A 17,269-nucleotide genomic window follows, 5' to 3' on the forward strand; every position below is an offset into this window, starting at 1 on the left:
TCCCTAACCTCCATCTGCTAATTTTCTAGGTTTAAATTCCTGATAAAACCCTACAGGGCAAGTGTGATACCATTCCTATGTCAAGGTGTCATACTACATGAGTATGTAGGCCACAAAACCTGGTCTTAAATTTAAGTGAGTTATTAGAAAGTGCAAACAACCTCATAGAAAGTCTTCTCTCCTCAGGGAATCCAACAAAGAAGAGAAGGATATCTTCAAATCCTAATTTTCAGAGTGCTCAAAACATTTTAATTTACAAAGGTTGGAGAAGGGATGAAACATTTCCTTTGCATACAAACTAGTTATCTTCTTTTTTTGGCAATCATCCAACAAAATGTAAATATGATACAGTACTGTAGAATTATTGCAAACAAAAGATTTGAAATGACTTGCTTATAATCAATCTCACCTTCAAAACTAGTACTGCATAAATTAGCTTCTGACAATAAGGTTAGATCCTAAAAGGAAAACAAAAAGGAAGCTGAGGTGAGTCATCGATGCAAGTTAACTTCATTTCCTTTTATAACAGGATAGTCTAGTGCAGGAGTGGGGAACCTATGGTCTCCAGGCCACATGTAGCCTTCTAGGTCCTTCTGACTAAGTCCAAGTTTTACAGAACAAATCCTTTTATTGAGGGGATTTGTTCTGTGAAGCTTGGATTCAATCAAATGGTGCACTTGAGGACATGTGGCCTCAAGGTCCCATGTTCCCCACCCCTAGTGGGGTAAAGAAATACTGAAGAAATAGTATAGATGAACTTCAGCAAGATGTTCTAATTCTGTTCTTCGGGGACAAGGTGGCCAAAAATTATTATAATTAGGTAGGGTTGGAACTCCTTAAAAGATTGGTTCTGAAAAGTAGTTGGTAACAGGTCAGTGATGAATTGGAAGAAAGTCTTCAGTGTTGTGTTCAGAATGAGAGAATTGAGAATCTGACTGAATTCTGCTCTAGTTCTGACCACATCTGGAGTAATTGGTTCAGTTTGGAGTAACCCGTTTCATAAAGGACATTAAGAAAAACTGGAAATTATACAGAGTATAGTGAAAGGATAGAAGGAGACTGGAAACTGTGTCATGGCAGGATCCACTGAAGAACTGAGAAGTTTTGACTTAGAAAGGTTTTTGTTTTTGTTTTGGATGATTGCTGTCTTCAAGTACTTAAAGGTCTATGGTGTGAACAAGGGCCCCAGAAAGACAGAACTATTATCAGTGATGAAAGCAGCAGGAATTCAGATTTCAGTTTGATTGGAGGAAAAACTTCTCCCTCAGAAGGAACTGTCCAAAAATGGAATGGGTTTCTTCAAAAGGTAGTAGAGTCTTTTCTTGAAAATTGGCCATCTTCAAGCAAAGGATAAATCACTGTTCCTTGGGGGTTATTGATTCCTGTTCAGGAACAGGTTAGACTCAATGGCCTAAGAAGATCCTTTTGGTTCTAAAAGTCTATTATTCACTTCCCCCTCACTTGCCCTATCTCAGATGCAGAAAATGACTAAAATTTGGTTAAATACTACTCAATTGAACACAAATAAATACTCCAGTCAACAGCCCATCCCTCCCCAGGTGACTACTATGCCTTGCAGTTACCACAATTATTTTAGCCTGAGTTTGACCTCTTGATTGTTGCAGGTCGACTGGACACAGCACCCTTCTGTAGTGGTCGGGGCAACTACAGCACAGACAGCTGTGGTTGTGTGTGTGAACCCGGCTGGAAGGGACCCAACTGCTCTGAACCAGAATGCCCAGGAAATTGCAACGACAGGGGTCACTGCATCGATGGACAATGTGTCTGTGAGGAGGGCTTCACTGGTGAGGACTGTGGCCAACTGGCCTGTCCCAGTGACTGCAATGACCAAGGCAAGTGCGTCCGTGGCGCCTGTGTCTGCTTCGAGGGGTATACAGGGGAGGACTGCAGCGAGGAACTGTGCCCTGTGCCCTGCAGTGAGCATGGCAAATGCATGAACGGGCAATGCGTTTGTGATGAGGGCTTCGCTGGCGAGGACTGCAACGAGCCTCTGTGCCTTAACAACTGCTACAACCGCGGGCGTTGTGTGGAGAACGAGTGTGTGTGTGACGAGGGGTTCACTGGTGAGGACTGTAGTGAGCTGATCTGCCCCAATGACTGCTATGACAGGGGCCGCTGTGTCAATGGGACCTGCTACTGTGAGTCAGGTTTCACAGGAGAAGACTGTGGGCAACTCACCTGTCCTAATGACTGCAACAACCAGGGCCGATGTGAGGAAGGGCAGTGCGTTTGTGAGGCGGGTTTTGCTGGTGATGACTGTAGTGAAAAGCGGTGTCCTGAGGACTGTCACAACCACGGTCGATGCATTGACGGGCAGTGCGAGTGTGATGATGGGTTCACAGGGAAAGACTGCGGGGAACTCAAGTGTCCCCGGGACTGCAGCAAACACGGCCGCTGTGTCAATGGGCAGTGTGTGTGCGATGAGGGTTACACTGGGGAAGACTGTGCCAACCGCCGGTGTCTCAATGACTGTAACAACCGTGGGCTCTGCGTCCACGGGAAGTGCGTGTGCGAACAGGGCTTCACGGGTTATGACTGTGGAGACATGAGCTGTCCCAACGACTGCCACCATCAAGGACGCTGTGTGAATGGAATGTGTGTGTGTGATGATGGCTTCATGGGAGAAGACTGCCGGGACTTGCGATGCCCCAAAGACTGTAACAACAGGGGGGTTTGTGTGGCTGGGAGATGTGAATGCGAGGAGGGCTTCGCTGGGGAAGCCTGTGGAGAGTTAGCTTGCTTGAATAACTGCCATAACCGGGGCCGCTGCGTGAATGGACAGTGCGTGTGCAACGAGGGTTTCATGGGGAGAGACTGCAGCGACCTAAGGTGTCCAAACGACTGTAACAACCAAGGGCGCTGTGTGGACGGCAAGTGCGTCTGCCACGAGGGATTTGGAGGAGAGGACTGCAGTCAGCTTTCCTGCCCCAACAACTGTAATGACTGGGGACAGTGCGTTGGAGGGCGCTGCATCTGTAATGAAGGGTACACCGGTGAAGACTGTTCAGAGGGTGAGTGATGATGAACAATTCACATTTCTATTGTCAGCCTGCCAGGTCCTGACTTAGCCAGGCTCTAAGTGCTGAGAATACAAAGAAAGGCCAAAACAGCCCCTTACCTTAAGATGTTTACAATCTAATGGGAGACACCATGTGTAAAAAAGTAGGTACATACAAGATAGATGTTATGTAGACGATAGAGACAGAGAAGATGAGAGAAAAAGAGATAGAGAGATAAAGGAAATGTATTGACATCATTATTGTCCCATGACATACTTTAGGAACAATAAAGTAGAATGACAGAATTTGAGAAGTGGAGGGGATTTCAAAGAGAATCCAGTCACACAATTTAAAAAGTGATTTCTTCATTTCTTCTAACAGCCTAGAAGGTAGGGGAAACATTCAGTTCCTAGAGAGATTCAATAACTAGCCCAAAGTCTTACTACTAGTTAAAGAGTCAGAGTCAGGATCTGAATCCAGATCACTTGGCTCCATGCCCAGAGATTCTTTTTACTGTATTACATTTATTATGAACAATGAAATAGACCTTTAGAAGGATACTTTCACCACTGGTTCTTTCTGATACAAAAGGAGTATAAAAAGTATGTATTATGAATAGGATGAAAGGACTTCTGGTAATAACTGAAAGAGAATTTAGAGATCATTTAACCCAATTCCCTCATCTTATAAATGTGGAATAGAAAACAAGGGAGATTGAGTGACCTGCCCAAGACTTCAGTTCCAAATGTTCTTGATATTCCCAACATTAAATTCATTTTAACTCAACAGAATTAAATAAGTTAAGTAGATACTTTACTTAAATAACTTAAAGTTAAGTATCTACTGTGAGTTAGACACTGTGACTAGAACCAAGGATCCAGAGATGAGAAACTAAAAGGTCAAGCTTCCATTGCACAAGACTAAGTTTTTCTAAATGTTACCACTACAGAATGCATGCAAGATATTAGCTATATTAGGGAAGAACAACTAATAGTTATTGAGGAGCGTCTTTGTATATATGACATGTTATCCTCTGTTTCCCTGAGATGATCTGTCTTCAAGACACCTAGTAGTGGCCAGAGATAAATGATAATGTTTCAACAGACTTAAATTTTTCTATCACTCCAGAATTTCTTATATCACACATTCCATAGTAAGGACCAAGGCTCAAAAAATACTTTTTATTTTTTATGCTGATATCTATAATTAAAGCATTGGATCTTATTTAAACTAACCAAAGATTGTCCAATAAAATAAATGCATAAACAGAATATCAATTCCTGATTTAGGGTTACTATTTGTTTTTCCCCGCCTAAATAATATTGAGAAGTCATAATATAAGAATGTACATACTTCTAGGATGTTTTGGTTTGATATATGACCTCAACATGACCTCAGACCTGAATGTGTATGTGAATTCAGAAAGTTATTCATATGGCTTGTGACACATTTTCTTTAGGCATTTATTCTCTCCATTGCACATGCCCCACATCAGACTTTCCTACCTTTTCTTTAGGTTTTCCCATCAAATATTATCTGTGATGCTCAACAAAAGGGAGCAGGAACTTTTGCCTCTTTTGGTGGCAGAGTGAAAGAGAGAGGGAGGAAAACAACTCCAGAGGAAATTACTATTATTTGAGGAGGCTAAATAAACAGTGGCAATTTACTGACAGAGGGGCATTGTTTCTCCTTCCTGGCAGTGTCCCCTCCCAAGGACCTCATAGTGACTGAAGTGACAGAAGAGACTGTAAACCTGGCTTGGGACAATGAAATGAGGGTCACAGAGTACCTCGTCATCTACACCCCCACAAACTCAGACGGCCTAGAAATGCAGTTCCGTGTCCCTGGGGACCAGACATCCACCATCATCCGTGAATTAGAGCCAGGAGTAGAGTACTTCATCCAAGTCTTTGCTATCCTCGAGAACAAGAAAAGCATCCCTGTCAGTGCAAGGGTGGCTACTTGTGAGTAAATAAAAATGGGCTTTTAATACCCCCTTTTCTATAGTGATCACCAGCATCTTTCTTTCCATAGTATATATATCAAGAACTCTCTCAGCCATGGTACATGATGTAACAGGTTAAAATTCCAGTCCTTTGTGGGAAATATTGATATTGCAGTGGGGCTGTTGTCCTGCTTATGGCATGCAGAAATGGCCTCCTGATATACCTTTAAGAGTCTCCCTTTTGTTGGATTCTATCTAGGCAGAGGCTATTTGGAAAACTTACCTTATGGTGATATCTTGGGGATTCTGGGAAAGTAGTCCTTTGGAAATATTGCTATGATTAATATTATTGCTATTATTATTATTCATAGTAGTAGTTGGCAAAATAACGGCATAAGAGCATTTAAAATAACAGTAATAGGGCAGCTAGGTGGCACAGTGAATAGAGCACCAGCCCTGGAGTCAGGAGGACCTGAGTTCAAATTTGGCCTCAGGCACGTAACACAAAACTAGCCATGTGACTTTGGGCAAGTCACTTAACCCAATTGCCCTCCAAAAAGCAAACAACAACAACAACAACAGTAATAATAATCAAGGGGCAGTGTAGTATACTAGATAGAGGTCTGGCCTCAGAGTCAGAGAGAACTGTGTTCCAATCCCACCTCTGGCACATACTCACACATACATAACCCTGGACCAGTCACTTTACCTTTCACTGCTTCTTAGCAATGCTCACTCTAAGTCAAATCAAGTCTAGTCAACAAGCATTTATTAAATGTCTCCCATGTGCCAAGCACTGAGCTAAACACCAGGGATAAAAAAAAAGAGACCTTGCCCTCAAAGGAGCTTGCAGTGTGATAAGGGAAACTACATGGAAACAACAGTCTACAAACAAAATATATACAGGATGAAATGAAGATAGTCTGAGAAGGAAGGCACCAACCCACAGTGGTAGGAATCTCCTTACTGGGAGTTTCATATGCCAATGAAATCCCAGGTCCAATCCCATCCCATTCAGAGTAATATTATCAACTTGTATTTGTAAAGTGCTCAGTAATCTACAAGGCACTTTTTTTTTTATAAGCAATCAGGGTTAAGTAACTTGCTCAAGGTTACATGGCCAGTTATTTCTGGGTGTGGTGCTGAGTATCTGAGCCCGGATTTGATCCAGGTCATCCCGACACTGGAGCCGGTGCTCTTACTCACTGAGCCACCTGGCCGCCCCTAAGCAATTGGGGTTAAGTAACTTGCTCAAGGTTACACGGCCAGTTATTTCTGGGTGTGGTGCTAAGTGTCTGAGCCCAGGATTCAATCTCCAGGTCATCCCGACACTGGGGCCGGTGCTCTTACTCGCTGTGCTACCTGGCCACCCCTACAAGGCACTTTCACGTGCATTATTTCTTGGTATCAATAATCCTGAGACAAAGAAGAAAAGTATTAATACTCCCATTTAAAAAGTGAACTAACCCATGATGAGCACTAGAACTCAGGTCTTCTGATTTTGAATCCAGTGCTCTTCCTACCAGATCACACTGTCTTGAAATAAAATGATCTGATAAAGAGGAAAAAGGAAAGTTACTCATCTGCCTGATGAGCTGTGGTTCAGATGCTGAAGCAAGCTCAATGTCAGCTTCTAATTCAAAAGAGTAGACAATGAATGACAAGAAAGGGAAGCATCCTTCACTGCCTCCATGAAGTGAGCTGGTTGTGGAATCATTAATAACTAGCATTGCTATACTTCTTTAATGATTAAAAGCACTTTGCTTGTCCCAGTGGAGTAGGTGGAGTAGGTAGCCTAAGTATTTATTATCTCTATTTTCTAAATGAGGAAACTGAGGCTGAGAGGAAAAAAAAAGGGACAGATACAGTGAAGTTGCTTGCCCAGGACAGTGAGTAGCAGAGACCTTTGCCTCATGACTCTGAAATCAAGGCTTGGTCTTCTCCTATCAGCCTATCTCCTTAACTTTTTCAATGATCATTAACAAGTTTTAAATGATCATTAAAAAAGCCTAATGGATTTCTTTCCTCATTTGACCTATTGTAAGCACACAAGCACCAGCCTGATTTTGGAAACATCCAGATAGATGATTGTATATTTTCATAAAGGAAATCCTCCTTGTTAACAATGACTCACTTTTCTTTTGCCTGTTTTATTCTTGCTGCACACAATGGAGCTCATTGACTGATAATTGGGCAATGTTTAAAAAAAAATCAAATTTTTAAAAAGGAGATTTCTGTGGTTTAAGTGTTTCTTTCAGACATTATGAATACATACTAAATGCAGGCACTGCTTTATTTGGAAAACTCTAGAGACAGGTAACTGCATGCTGTAGCTGGAAAGGGGAAAGCATTTACATATCACCACAGAATTAATAACCAAGCATCTCCCAAAGGTATTGGGAGTGGTGATAGCACTCAGCTATGTTGGCAGGTTGGTAAGATCATAGATATATGTAAGCCTTTCCTGGTGCCTTTGAGTTCATCTTTCTCCTATCTTTCACCTTAATTTTACTGGTCTAAGGGTCATCACTTGCCTGTTTTCTCTTTCCAACAGACTTGCCTGCCCCAGAAGGTTTGAAATTCAAAGCTATCAAAGAAACGTCAGTGGAAGTGGAGTGGGATCCTCTAGACATTGCTTTTGAAACCTGGGAAATTATCTTCCGCAACATGGTAAAAGAGCACGCATGACCAGGAATGCACCTCTCCAGGGGTCTGTAAAATATTAAGATAAAGAGACTTACTGGGGTGGCTAGGTAGCGAAGTGAATAGAACACCGGCCCTGGAGTCAGGGGGACCTGAGTTCAAATCTGGCCTCAGACACAACACAAAAACTAGCTCTGTGACCTTGGGCAAGTCACTTAACCCCAACTGCCCTCCAAAAAGCAAAAGAGAGAGAGAGAGAGAGAGAGAGAGAGAGAGAGAAAGAGAGAGAGAGAGAGAGAGAGACTTACTAACAACTCAATAACATAACCAGAGATCATTAAAGCTGAAAGGAATGTCAGCACCTAAAATGTTAAAATTGGAAGTACCCTTAAAAGCAGATGGTGTCAAACTTAGTGCCTCCAAACTGATAGGGGCTGCCAAAACTCCCAAAAGCAGGCAGAAACAGATTAGAATCTAATTTGGAAATGTATTTAAAAATACAATATAACATAGATGATGTTAATTTGTGGTTTTCTAAGTCCATACACTGTCTTCAGGGATCTGTTTCTATTTGGGTTTGCCAGCACTGCCTTAAGGTATAGGCTGCTGGAACTGTGAAAGTCAAAACTGGAAAGGCCCTCAAAACTTAAAATGTCCAAGTTGGGTTGGCCCTTAGAGATCATCTAGTTAATTTCCTTATTTTGAAAGAGTAAAACTGGCACATTCAACCATATTTTTAAATTTAAGAAGGATGCAGAAACTGACATCATATGTATATTTTGAGGGCACTCTTTTGCTGTTAAAATAAATAAGTGAACTGAGTCCTTTTTCTTATGTTGAATTTGGCTCTGTGGGACTGACTATAGGGAATAAAGAGAGGATAAACATATGGAAACCATCACCACAGGGATAATGATATCTTGGCCCTACATAAATCCCAAAGGTCTGAATTATATGCCCTGCAAAGAAATGTGATGTTTTTCAAAAGACAGTTACTCCCCAAATGTCTCATTTGAAGTATCCGTCTCTTGGGAAAAGAAGGACACATTTTTTTCCTAACTCCAGTGGATGAGAAACTTCTTTTCAGAAATGAGTAGTACATTCACATGTACCTTTATGTGACTGCGTTCATCACCAAGTTCTTTTTGGTTTTCAGAATAAAGATGATGGAGAAGAAATCACCAAAAGCTTAAGGAGGCCAGAAACAACTTACAGACAGACTGGCCTGGCTCCAGGACAGGAGTATGAGATATCCCTGCATATTGTGAAAAACAACACCCGGGGCCCTGGCCTGAAGAAAATAACAACCACGCGTGAGTATTATACTTAGTGTTGAAAATATCCTTCATGATAAACTATAGGCAAGAGCAGACACCACGTGCTAGCTGGGATCTATGCAGTTATATGCTCTCCAGCACATTCTTTCAATAGTTAGAAGGCCATATAGAAGAATTTTATAATAACAGGACCCTGGAAATAGTTATGAGGCATATCAAAAAAGATAATAGGAATTCCAAGGGAGAGACTTCTCAGATGGGTCCTAGGCATCCTCCAAACACCTCATTATAAAAACATTTACTTGTTCAGGGTATATTTCACAGGTTTAATCACACAAATTTAGCTGAAGGACTTCTACAGATCCCTAAGTAAACTGTGGAGTGTCAGAGCTGGAAAAGACCTTAGAGTACATCTAACCTAACTCCCTCATTGAAAGATGGACCCAGCGGCAACTAAGTGGTGCAGTGAATAGAGCACTGGCCCTGGAGTCAGGAGGACCTGAGTTCAAATCCAGCCTCAGACACTTAACACTTACTAGCCTTTGTGACTTTATGACTTTGGACAGGTTCTTTAAGCTATATAAGTTTCCTTGTTTGTAAAATGGGGATAATAATAGTATCTACTTCATAAAGTTATTGTGAGGATCAACTAACAGAATATATTTGCAAACTTTAAAATGCTAAGTGTTAGCTAATATATGTGTATGTATAAATATATATGTACACACATACAATATCTCTCTCTGTTACACACACACACACACACACACACACACACACACACATACACGTTTTACTGGGACATCATTCAGCACATCTTGTACAGTTACTGATCTGAACCAACCCTTGATCTAACATATGAACTAACTAACCACTTTTCAGTCTACCGAATCTCAATGACAGGCAGTAGTTACAAAGAATTGTACTGTGTGAATGACAAGGGAGAACAGCTTCTATTTGATATCACTCCATTTGGCCTAGCTCAGGGCAAATCAATAGGCTTGTATTCTGAACAATCAAGGGTTTTCTCCTCCTACCTGACAATATCTACATGCGGTAGGTAAAGGGCAGGTACTAACAGGAGAAATCATTAGGTCACAAAAGATATGGGCTGAGATCATCCCAATACTTGCCCAGCTCCAGGGAAGTTTCCTTGAAAATATGAATGATGTCATTTCAAGGAACCCTATAGTTTTCTCAGTCTAAATTTTGGAAGTGTGTGCATTTTAGTTTTTAAGTCAACCTTCTCACTGTATAACAGTGCATCAATTACTCTCAATGGCTCTGTGGGTAGTTATCTAGAGTGGGCATAACTCATTAACATATAGTCTGAGTTCTAACCCATTTTATAAACTTTGGGGCTCAGAGGTCTCTACCTCCTACTGTTGCAAATATTATGAACTTTGACTCAGACTTAGAGCTAAAAGTAGTGATGTACTGGTAGATAAAATTTTAACAGCTGGCTCTATGGAAAAGAGATACATGGGACACACTTTTAAATTTGATCTGCATTGTTACCATTTTCCCCATCACTTTCTTGAATCAAGACAACAAACAAAATAAGAAATCAAGAGCTGGTGTATAGTATTTGCCAATTTCTGAGACTTAAATACTTACACTGAAATTAACAATTAGCTTTTGAGAGCCAAATAGCATAGCTCTGGCTGGAAGGAACCTTAAAGGTTTGACCTTCTCATTTTACATATTGAAATTAAAATAACCCTGGATTTTAAGTGATTTGCACAAGGTCACATGGGTAGCAAGAAGTAAAGATAGGATTAGATCCCAGATTCTCTGATTCCAAATCCAGCACTTTTCCCACAACTCTTAAGAATAAAAGGATTCTGGAGCAGCTAGGTGGTACAATGAATAGAGTACTGGCCCTGGAGTCAGGAGGACCTGAGTTCAAATCCAGCTCAGACATTTAACACTTACTAGCTGTGTGATCTTCGGCAAATCACTTAATCCCAATTGCCCTGCCGTCCCCTCTCCAAAAAAGAGGAAAAGAAAAGAGAACTTTGGGGGTGTCTAGGTGGCCCAGTGAACAGAGCACTGACCCTAGAGGCAGGAGGATCTGAGTTCAAATCCAGCTTCTCACACTTAATACTTACTAGCCGTGTGATCTTGGGCAAGTCACTTAACCCCAAATTGCCCTACCTCCATCCCTGAAAAAAGCAAAGAAAAAAGAATAAAAGGATCCTTAGAAAGTCAAATTATTGACAGCTCATTTTTTAAAAACTTTATCTTTATCTCTATTTAATAGAGAAGAAAACTGAGGCTCACTAAGTGGAAGTGGCTTGCTCACAGTAACCCATCTAGAATTTTAAAATAACACATGATGATTCTCTAACTGGTTTTTAAGTTAAATTTTACAATGCCTTTTAAGGCATCATCAATTCTAAGTCGTGCCTATATGAAGACACCTAAACTGTAGAAAAAAGAACATATCCTTCATCCCAATCAGCTAGTCTCTCTTCCTCTCATTCGGTCTCTAATTTCATATTCTGAACATCTGTTTCCAACCACTACATAATGAATAATTTTCTTATAAATGAAGCCATTTCTTTGAGAGTCATTGGGTTGTACTAGTTAAGGAATGTACCATGTTTATTTGAGTTTCCTGTATCAGAGATAGTCAATGATAGCCAGCATGGTGAGCTGACTACTGGAGTAAATGAAATCCACTGTCTGCAAACCTCCTTCTAGACCATGGCTAGAAGCTCAGCCCCTCTACTTAATACCTGAACAACCTTGGACAAATCAGTTAACTTCTCTGAGTTTTAGTCTCCACACATGTAAAATGAAGGGATTGAGTTAAATGACCTTTACAGTCTCTTCCAACACTAAATGTATACTCTTCAAATATTCAAATAGACGTGTGAGCTCATCAATTCTAGAGTTCCCTCAATAATACAGATCAAAACCCATTTTTCTCTATGCCTACAAGATAGCAAGAGTCTGATGCCAGATTTGAATTTAGGTCTTTCTGACTCTAAGCCCAGAACTCTATCCACCTTGCCACCAGCTGCTCTGGCTCTGTCCCTGTCATTCATCAATCTTGGCACATGACTAGGTCATTTTTTCTTGTTATTATGCAATTCCTTAATGACATATTATACTTCTGTCCTTCAAAGGTCTTCACTGGTCTCATGGTGCATCCTGGCATATGGTCACCATAGCTGTGTCTATCACTCTCTCACTTTTAGCTCTTTAGAGGCAATTATATTGTTGTTTCATAGCAGCTTAGGTGGAAAAATATTTTTTAATAATCTTTTTGCTTCCATGGGAAATTTAGAGTGAGTAGAAAAGCTTTACTTCTTCCTTAAAGCAAATCTATCCATTCTCCTCCTCCTATCTAGCACTGGACCCAACTTGTCCATATATACTGTCTGTTCCAGAATTACATACTGTTGGGCAGGCTCTATAGGGTCTCCATCCAATTGTATGTTGAAATCTTGGAAACAGACATTCTTCATCCACTTGGCCAGACTACTTTAAGGAATTAGAGATCTCTTCCAGGAAGCTCAGCAGTATCTGGGGTTTGATGCCTTAAGCACAATGGCATCCATAAATTCAGAAAACTTCACCATCCACAAGGAATCCCTCTTTGACCTGAACTCCAAACTCCATCTCTTCCACCACAGTGACAAATACCTTTGACAAGCACATATTTGGCTTGACTGGTGTTTATTATCAGAGAGTTATTGAACAGGGTTATTTCTATTGTTATATTGTCCAAGTAATCTTGAATGATGTTGATGTATAAATGGAAAATAACCTTGTAGAAGGGCCAAGAAAGTGGTGTTTTATTCAATGAAAACTTATATATATATATATATATATATATATATATATATATACATATGTGTATATATGTACGTACACACACACATATATATGTATATACACAAGATCTTAAAGTCAGTACATCTTTCAGTTAATTGTGAAATAGTAAAGATACAGTCCATCATTTGCCAAAAAAAGACCTGTTTGTTTCATCTAGAGATGACTTCCATAAAGATTTTGTATAGACAGTCAATAGGCATGTTGGTAGGTGAATACTAATGTCCTTTCTGTCACTTTTTTTTAGTATTACTAAGGTCCAATATTTTTCTAGAGTCTTTGGTATCTTCTCTTCCTTCATACTCATATACTAGTCCTTCAGCATCCTCACAATTGTATTGTCTACAGAATTAATCTTCCTTTTGTATATTTAGTCAAATATAACTGCTTTTTCTATCTTGATTCTCTATGTTGCCATTTCTACTTCCTTTAGAACAAACTGTTATGCTAGAGTACAACTATAGGGGTCCCACTGTACTTAATAAACAGTTTGCTAAAATGTTTGTTTATTTTTCAAATCCTTTCCATTATTTTTCTCTCGGTGGCCCTCCTTCCATTTTCATCTTTGAATAGCCACCAGATGACATCGCTTAACTGGATAGCTTGCCAAGCTTTCTTTAAACTGGTTTTACCTTCTACCATTTCTCTCTACATTATAAGGTGATACTGATCATAATCATTCTTCTTCCTTCTTCATAAGATTTTAAAAATCAGTTTATATTCTAACAGTGTTGCCTTTGGCTATCATCTCTCTGCTTGAAAGTAAGTCAAATGTTTGCTGATTAAGGTCTTTTCTGGGCTCTTTTGGTCTTCTGGTAGCAATGGATTTACATTGGTTAAACTTCTGGATAAATTATTATAGTAAGTTTTCATTGTGCCTGTTGTCCATATCTAATTTATAAGTTCTAATTGCTTGCTTAAATAGCCCAAGGTTAAATTGTTTCAACTGTATGCCATATATTTTCCCCTAGCTATTCTTTATTCTTCTTTTTACCTAATCTGATCATAGTTCTAATGAGGTTGTACACAGATAGCTGACTCAGAGATAAGACCCACATCAATAACAAGTCTTTTCATGTCTGTTAAAATATATTAACCTATTTAATTCTTAATGCTGTTTTGTGGTGTGTGTGTGTGTCCTTCCCATAGCCAATGCATACAAATTCTTTTGTTTTGTTTCTTTGGGGTTTTTTTTCCCCAAAGAAAATGTTTATGATAAACATGAGCTTATGGCCTTTTTCATTTCTTCTTCCTGAACCATTCTTTCTTATATAGTTCTCTTTAATTCCACTTATTTCCTCCATTGTAATGAAGGCACCTAGTATGAGAATTTATATTTCTTTAGGTTTTGCCAAGTTCTTTATAGAATTTCTTTATCATTATATCCTCACAGATAATGTTGATATACAAATTGCATTTTTTAATGGTCTTTTAGCAAATATTTATTTAGCCTTAGTATTGTAATATATGATGACCCAATTTTCCATTAAATAATGTCTTTCATTACTTCTGGGAATATAATAAACCCCATTCCACCAACTCTTTTTTTTTTGCCCCTCCAAGGAGTACCCATGAACCAGTATTTTCATTTAGCTACAACTTCTTTCTTCTGATTTTTGTTTATAGTAAAGGCAGCTAGTTGTCACAGTAGACAGAGCATGGGGCTAGGAGTCAAGAAGATTTTAGTTCAAATCCAGCTTCAGTTACTTACTAGCTATGTGACCCTAGGCTAGTCTCTTAACCCTATATACTTCAGTATCCTCATCTATGAAGTAAACTGGAGAAGGAAATGGCAAACCACTCCAATTTTTAGCCAAAAAATCCCCAACTGAGGTCACAAAGAGATGGACACAACTCAAATTACTAAACAACAAAAAGAATGCCGACTGTTAATTCACCTAATCTAGCAGTGTGCCTAATGCTTGTCCTTGGATAAGGATCTCACGCATCAGGTCTCTAACAGTCAAATTATAATTTATCGAAGGTCTAAAAACTGTTATTCTTAACACCTTCATCCCCTTGGCTACCACTCTGTCACCAATCACTGTAGAATTGGATGGGGGTGCCACATTGGATGGAGGGTCATTTTGTATTTTTCTTCATTTTATCTATTAACCATATCCTCCCCTCCCCCAATCACCAGTTCAAAACCTATTGCTAATGCATCTCTCCATGTGTACTAGGGTAGTCCTTAGAAAAGAACCTCAATATGTTACCAGGGCCTTACCGGTACTCGTTCCAATATGGTAGAACCTATCGCAGGTTAATCTATGTTGACATTGACTTCAACAGCCAAAGGTCATGGTCATCCCATGATGAGGCATCAAAGTATATTTAATGATTTTAATATAAATATGTATATATATATATATGAAGTATAATTTCCTTAAAGGAATCAGCCTCTAGACAGCTAAATGGCTTCATGGATTTAAATGCCCTGTCTCTACACTGCTGATAATGCCTGGATGCTGATTCCCTTTAATCATATTTCTGTCTGTGTCTTCAGGTCTGGATGCTCCTAGCCAGATAGATGTAAAGGATGTCACAGACACTACTGCTCTAATCAGCTGGTCTAAGCCTTTAGCTGAAATCGATGGCATCGAGCTCTCATATGGTATCAAAGATGTTCCAGGTGACAGAACAACCATTGATCTCACTCATGATGACAGCCAGTACTCCATTGGAAACCTGAAACCTGATACAGAATATGAGGTGTCTCTTATCTCTCGAAGAGGAGATATGTCAAGCAACCCAGCCAAAGAAACTTTTGTAACAGGTAACAGAAGTCACTTACAATGATGGCAGATTGGACCTTTGAACTTCTGGTTCTATTAGCAACACTCAATTATTTTCTTACCCTAAGATAAAATGAGAAAGCCTAGATTGTAAATTCCATGAAGGCAATGCCCATGGTTTCTTTGAATCTTGTATCTATCACAACACTAAATACAGCAGGTGTCAAATTAATGTCTGCTGATTTTATCTTCTTAGAGGTAACATTTTGATAACAGAATTCCTTCCCTTCCCAGGTCTGGATGCCCCTCGGAATCTAAAACGCATCTCCCAGACTGATAATAGCATCACCTTGGAATGGAAGAATGGCAAAGCTAATATTGACAATTATCGGATCAAGTTTGCCCCCATTTCTGGAGGAGATCATGCAGAGGTTGAGGTGCCCAAGAGCAAACAGGCCACAACCAAAACCACACTCACAGGTGAGAGCAGCTTCCTGATAGAGGGCCTACCTCAAGGAGCAAAGTGATGGAGTATGTTTTGTTTGCTGCTTTATTCCTTGGCATTTGATAAATGATTTTGGTAATCAGTTGGCTCTCATTGCCTGAGATTTAAGTAGTCAAAATTACTAAGATCACTCAAACCTCACTTGGGGGCTGGTTTCTCTATAAATCATAATAAGTATTATATTTTTTTAAAACTCACCTTTATTACCCAACATTTCTATCCTTCCCCAATAAATCTGTGACCTATCCCTCAAAACGAAGAACTTTAAAAAGAGTGGGGGAAAGCATAGCTAATCAAAAATCAAGGCAGTGTTCCACACCCATAGCCCCCCATCTCTGCATACAAAGCAGGGTGGTTCATTCCATCTCTCTTCTTCAGAACCCAGCATAGCCACAGCATTCAGTTTTGATTTTTTTTCCTCCATTTTGCATTGTCATAGTCATTGGGTATATTGTTTTCCTTGTTCTGCTAACTTTACTATGTATTAGTTCATATAAGTCTTCTGATTCTTTTCTCTGTTGTTCATATTCATCATTTCTTACACACAGTACCATTCCATCCCATTCATGTACCACTATTTGCTTAGAAGATGTACATTTACTTTGTAAAGCAGAATTTAAGACATTTCTTAATTATCATAGATGTTGGGAAATGACTAAATCTCCAGGATCTGTGATCGCCCTAGTGAAGGTGCCCTCACCCCTGGTGTAGACTACATGCTCTCCATGCTTAGAGCATAATTTGCGTTCAGAAAAAGAAATGCATCACCTGGTGGGGAAGCCTCTGGTGAGGACACCAGAACAAGGGCAGTCCTTCTAGAGTAGACTCACAGCCTGTCACTGAACTGGAACTCAAAGCATTTCCACCTTAGTGTGGGGCTGTTTAAAGAACATTGTCTCTTGGAGTCAGAGGAAATGGAGTTCAAATCCCACCTGAGTCAAAGATACCTGCATGATCTTGGGCAAGTCATATAATCTCCCTAGGCCTCAGTTTCCTCATCTACAAATGTGAGATTAGACTAGGAGTTCCCTGAGGTTCCTTCCATCTCTGGAATGACCATCAAGTTCCTGTCTGTGCCACTACTAGCCATGCAAATAACACCTCAGTGGACTCAGGACCTGCTTAGGGCTCCTTGGATTTCTTTCTGAATGCTTTCTCTAACCTCAGGCTGATTTACAACTCTCTCTTTTCTCTCTCAGGTCTGAGACCTGGAACTGAATATGGCATTGGAGTATCAGCAGTGAAAGATGATAAGGAAAGCAATCCTGCTACCATCAATGCTGCTACAGGTAAGGAGGGCT

The 17,269-nt window shown here is 39.9% G+C and overlaps 1 protein-coding gene across 4 annotated transcripts in view; it reads left to right on the forward strand.

Annotated features, from left to right (window-relative positions):
• The window catches only part of TNC (tenascin C), a 116,724-nt gene that overhangs the window by 37,712 nt on the left and 61,743 nt on the right, over window positions 1–17,269 (forward strand). For all 4 annotated transcript variants that reach the window (XM_069073823.1, XM_069073825.1, XM_069073826.1 and 1 more), the window contains exons 3-9: window positions 1,626–3,032; window positions 4,721–4,984; window positions 7,520–7,635; window positions 8,765–8,921; window positions 15,235–15,504; window positions 15,758–15,943; window positions 17,168–17,257. In XM_069073823.1, coding sequence (XP_068929924.1) covers window positions 1,626–3,032; window positions 4,721–4,984; window positions 7,520–7,635; window positions 8,765–8,921; window positions 15,235–15,504; window positions 15,758–15,943; window positions 17,168–17,257 — 2,490 coding nt within the window. The remainder of the gene's footprint in view (window positions 1–1,625; window positions 3,033–4,720; window positions 4,985–7,519; window positions 7,636–8,764; window positions 8,922–15,234; window positions 15,505–15,757; window positions 15,944–17,167; window positions 17,258–17,269) is intronic.

This window comes from Petaurus breviceps, unplaced genomic scaffold, assembly GCF_028583685.1.
Source record: "Petaurus breviceps papuanus isolate PSGF00001 unplaced genomic scaffold, PetGlider_PUasm1.0 90879, whole genome shotgun sequence".
NCBI classification, from domain to species: domain Eukaryota; kingdom Metazoa; phylum Chordata; class Mammalia; order Diprotodontia; family Petauridae; genus Petaurus; species Petaurus breviceps.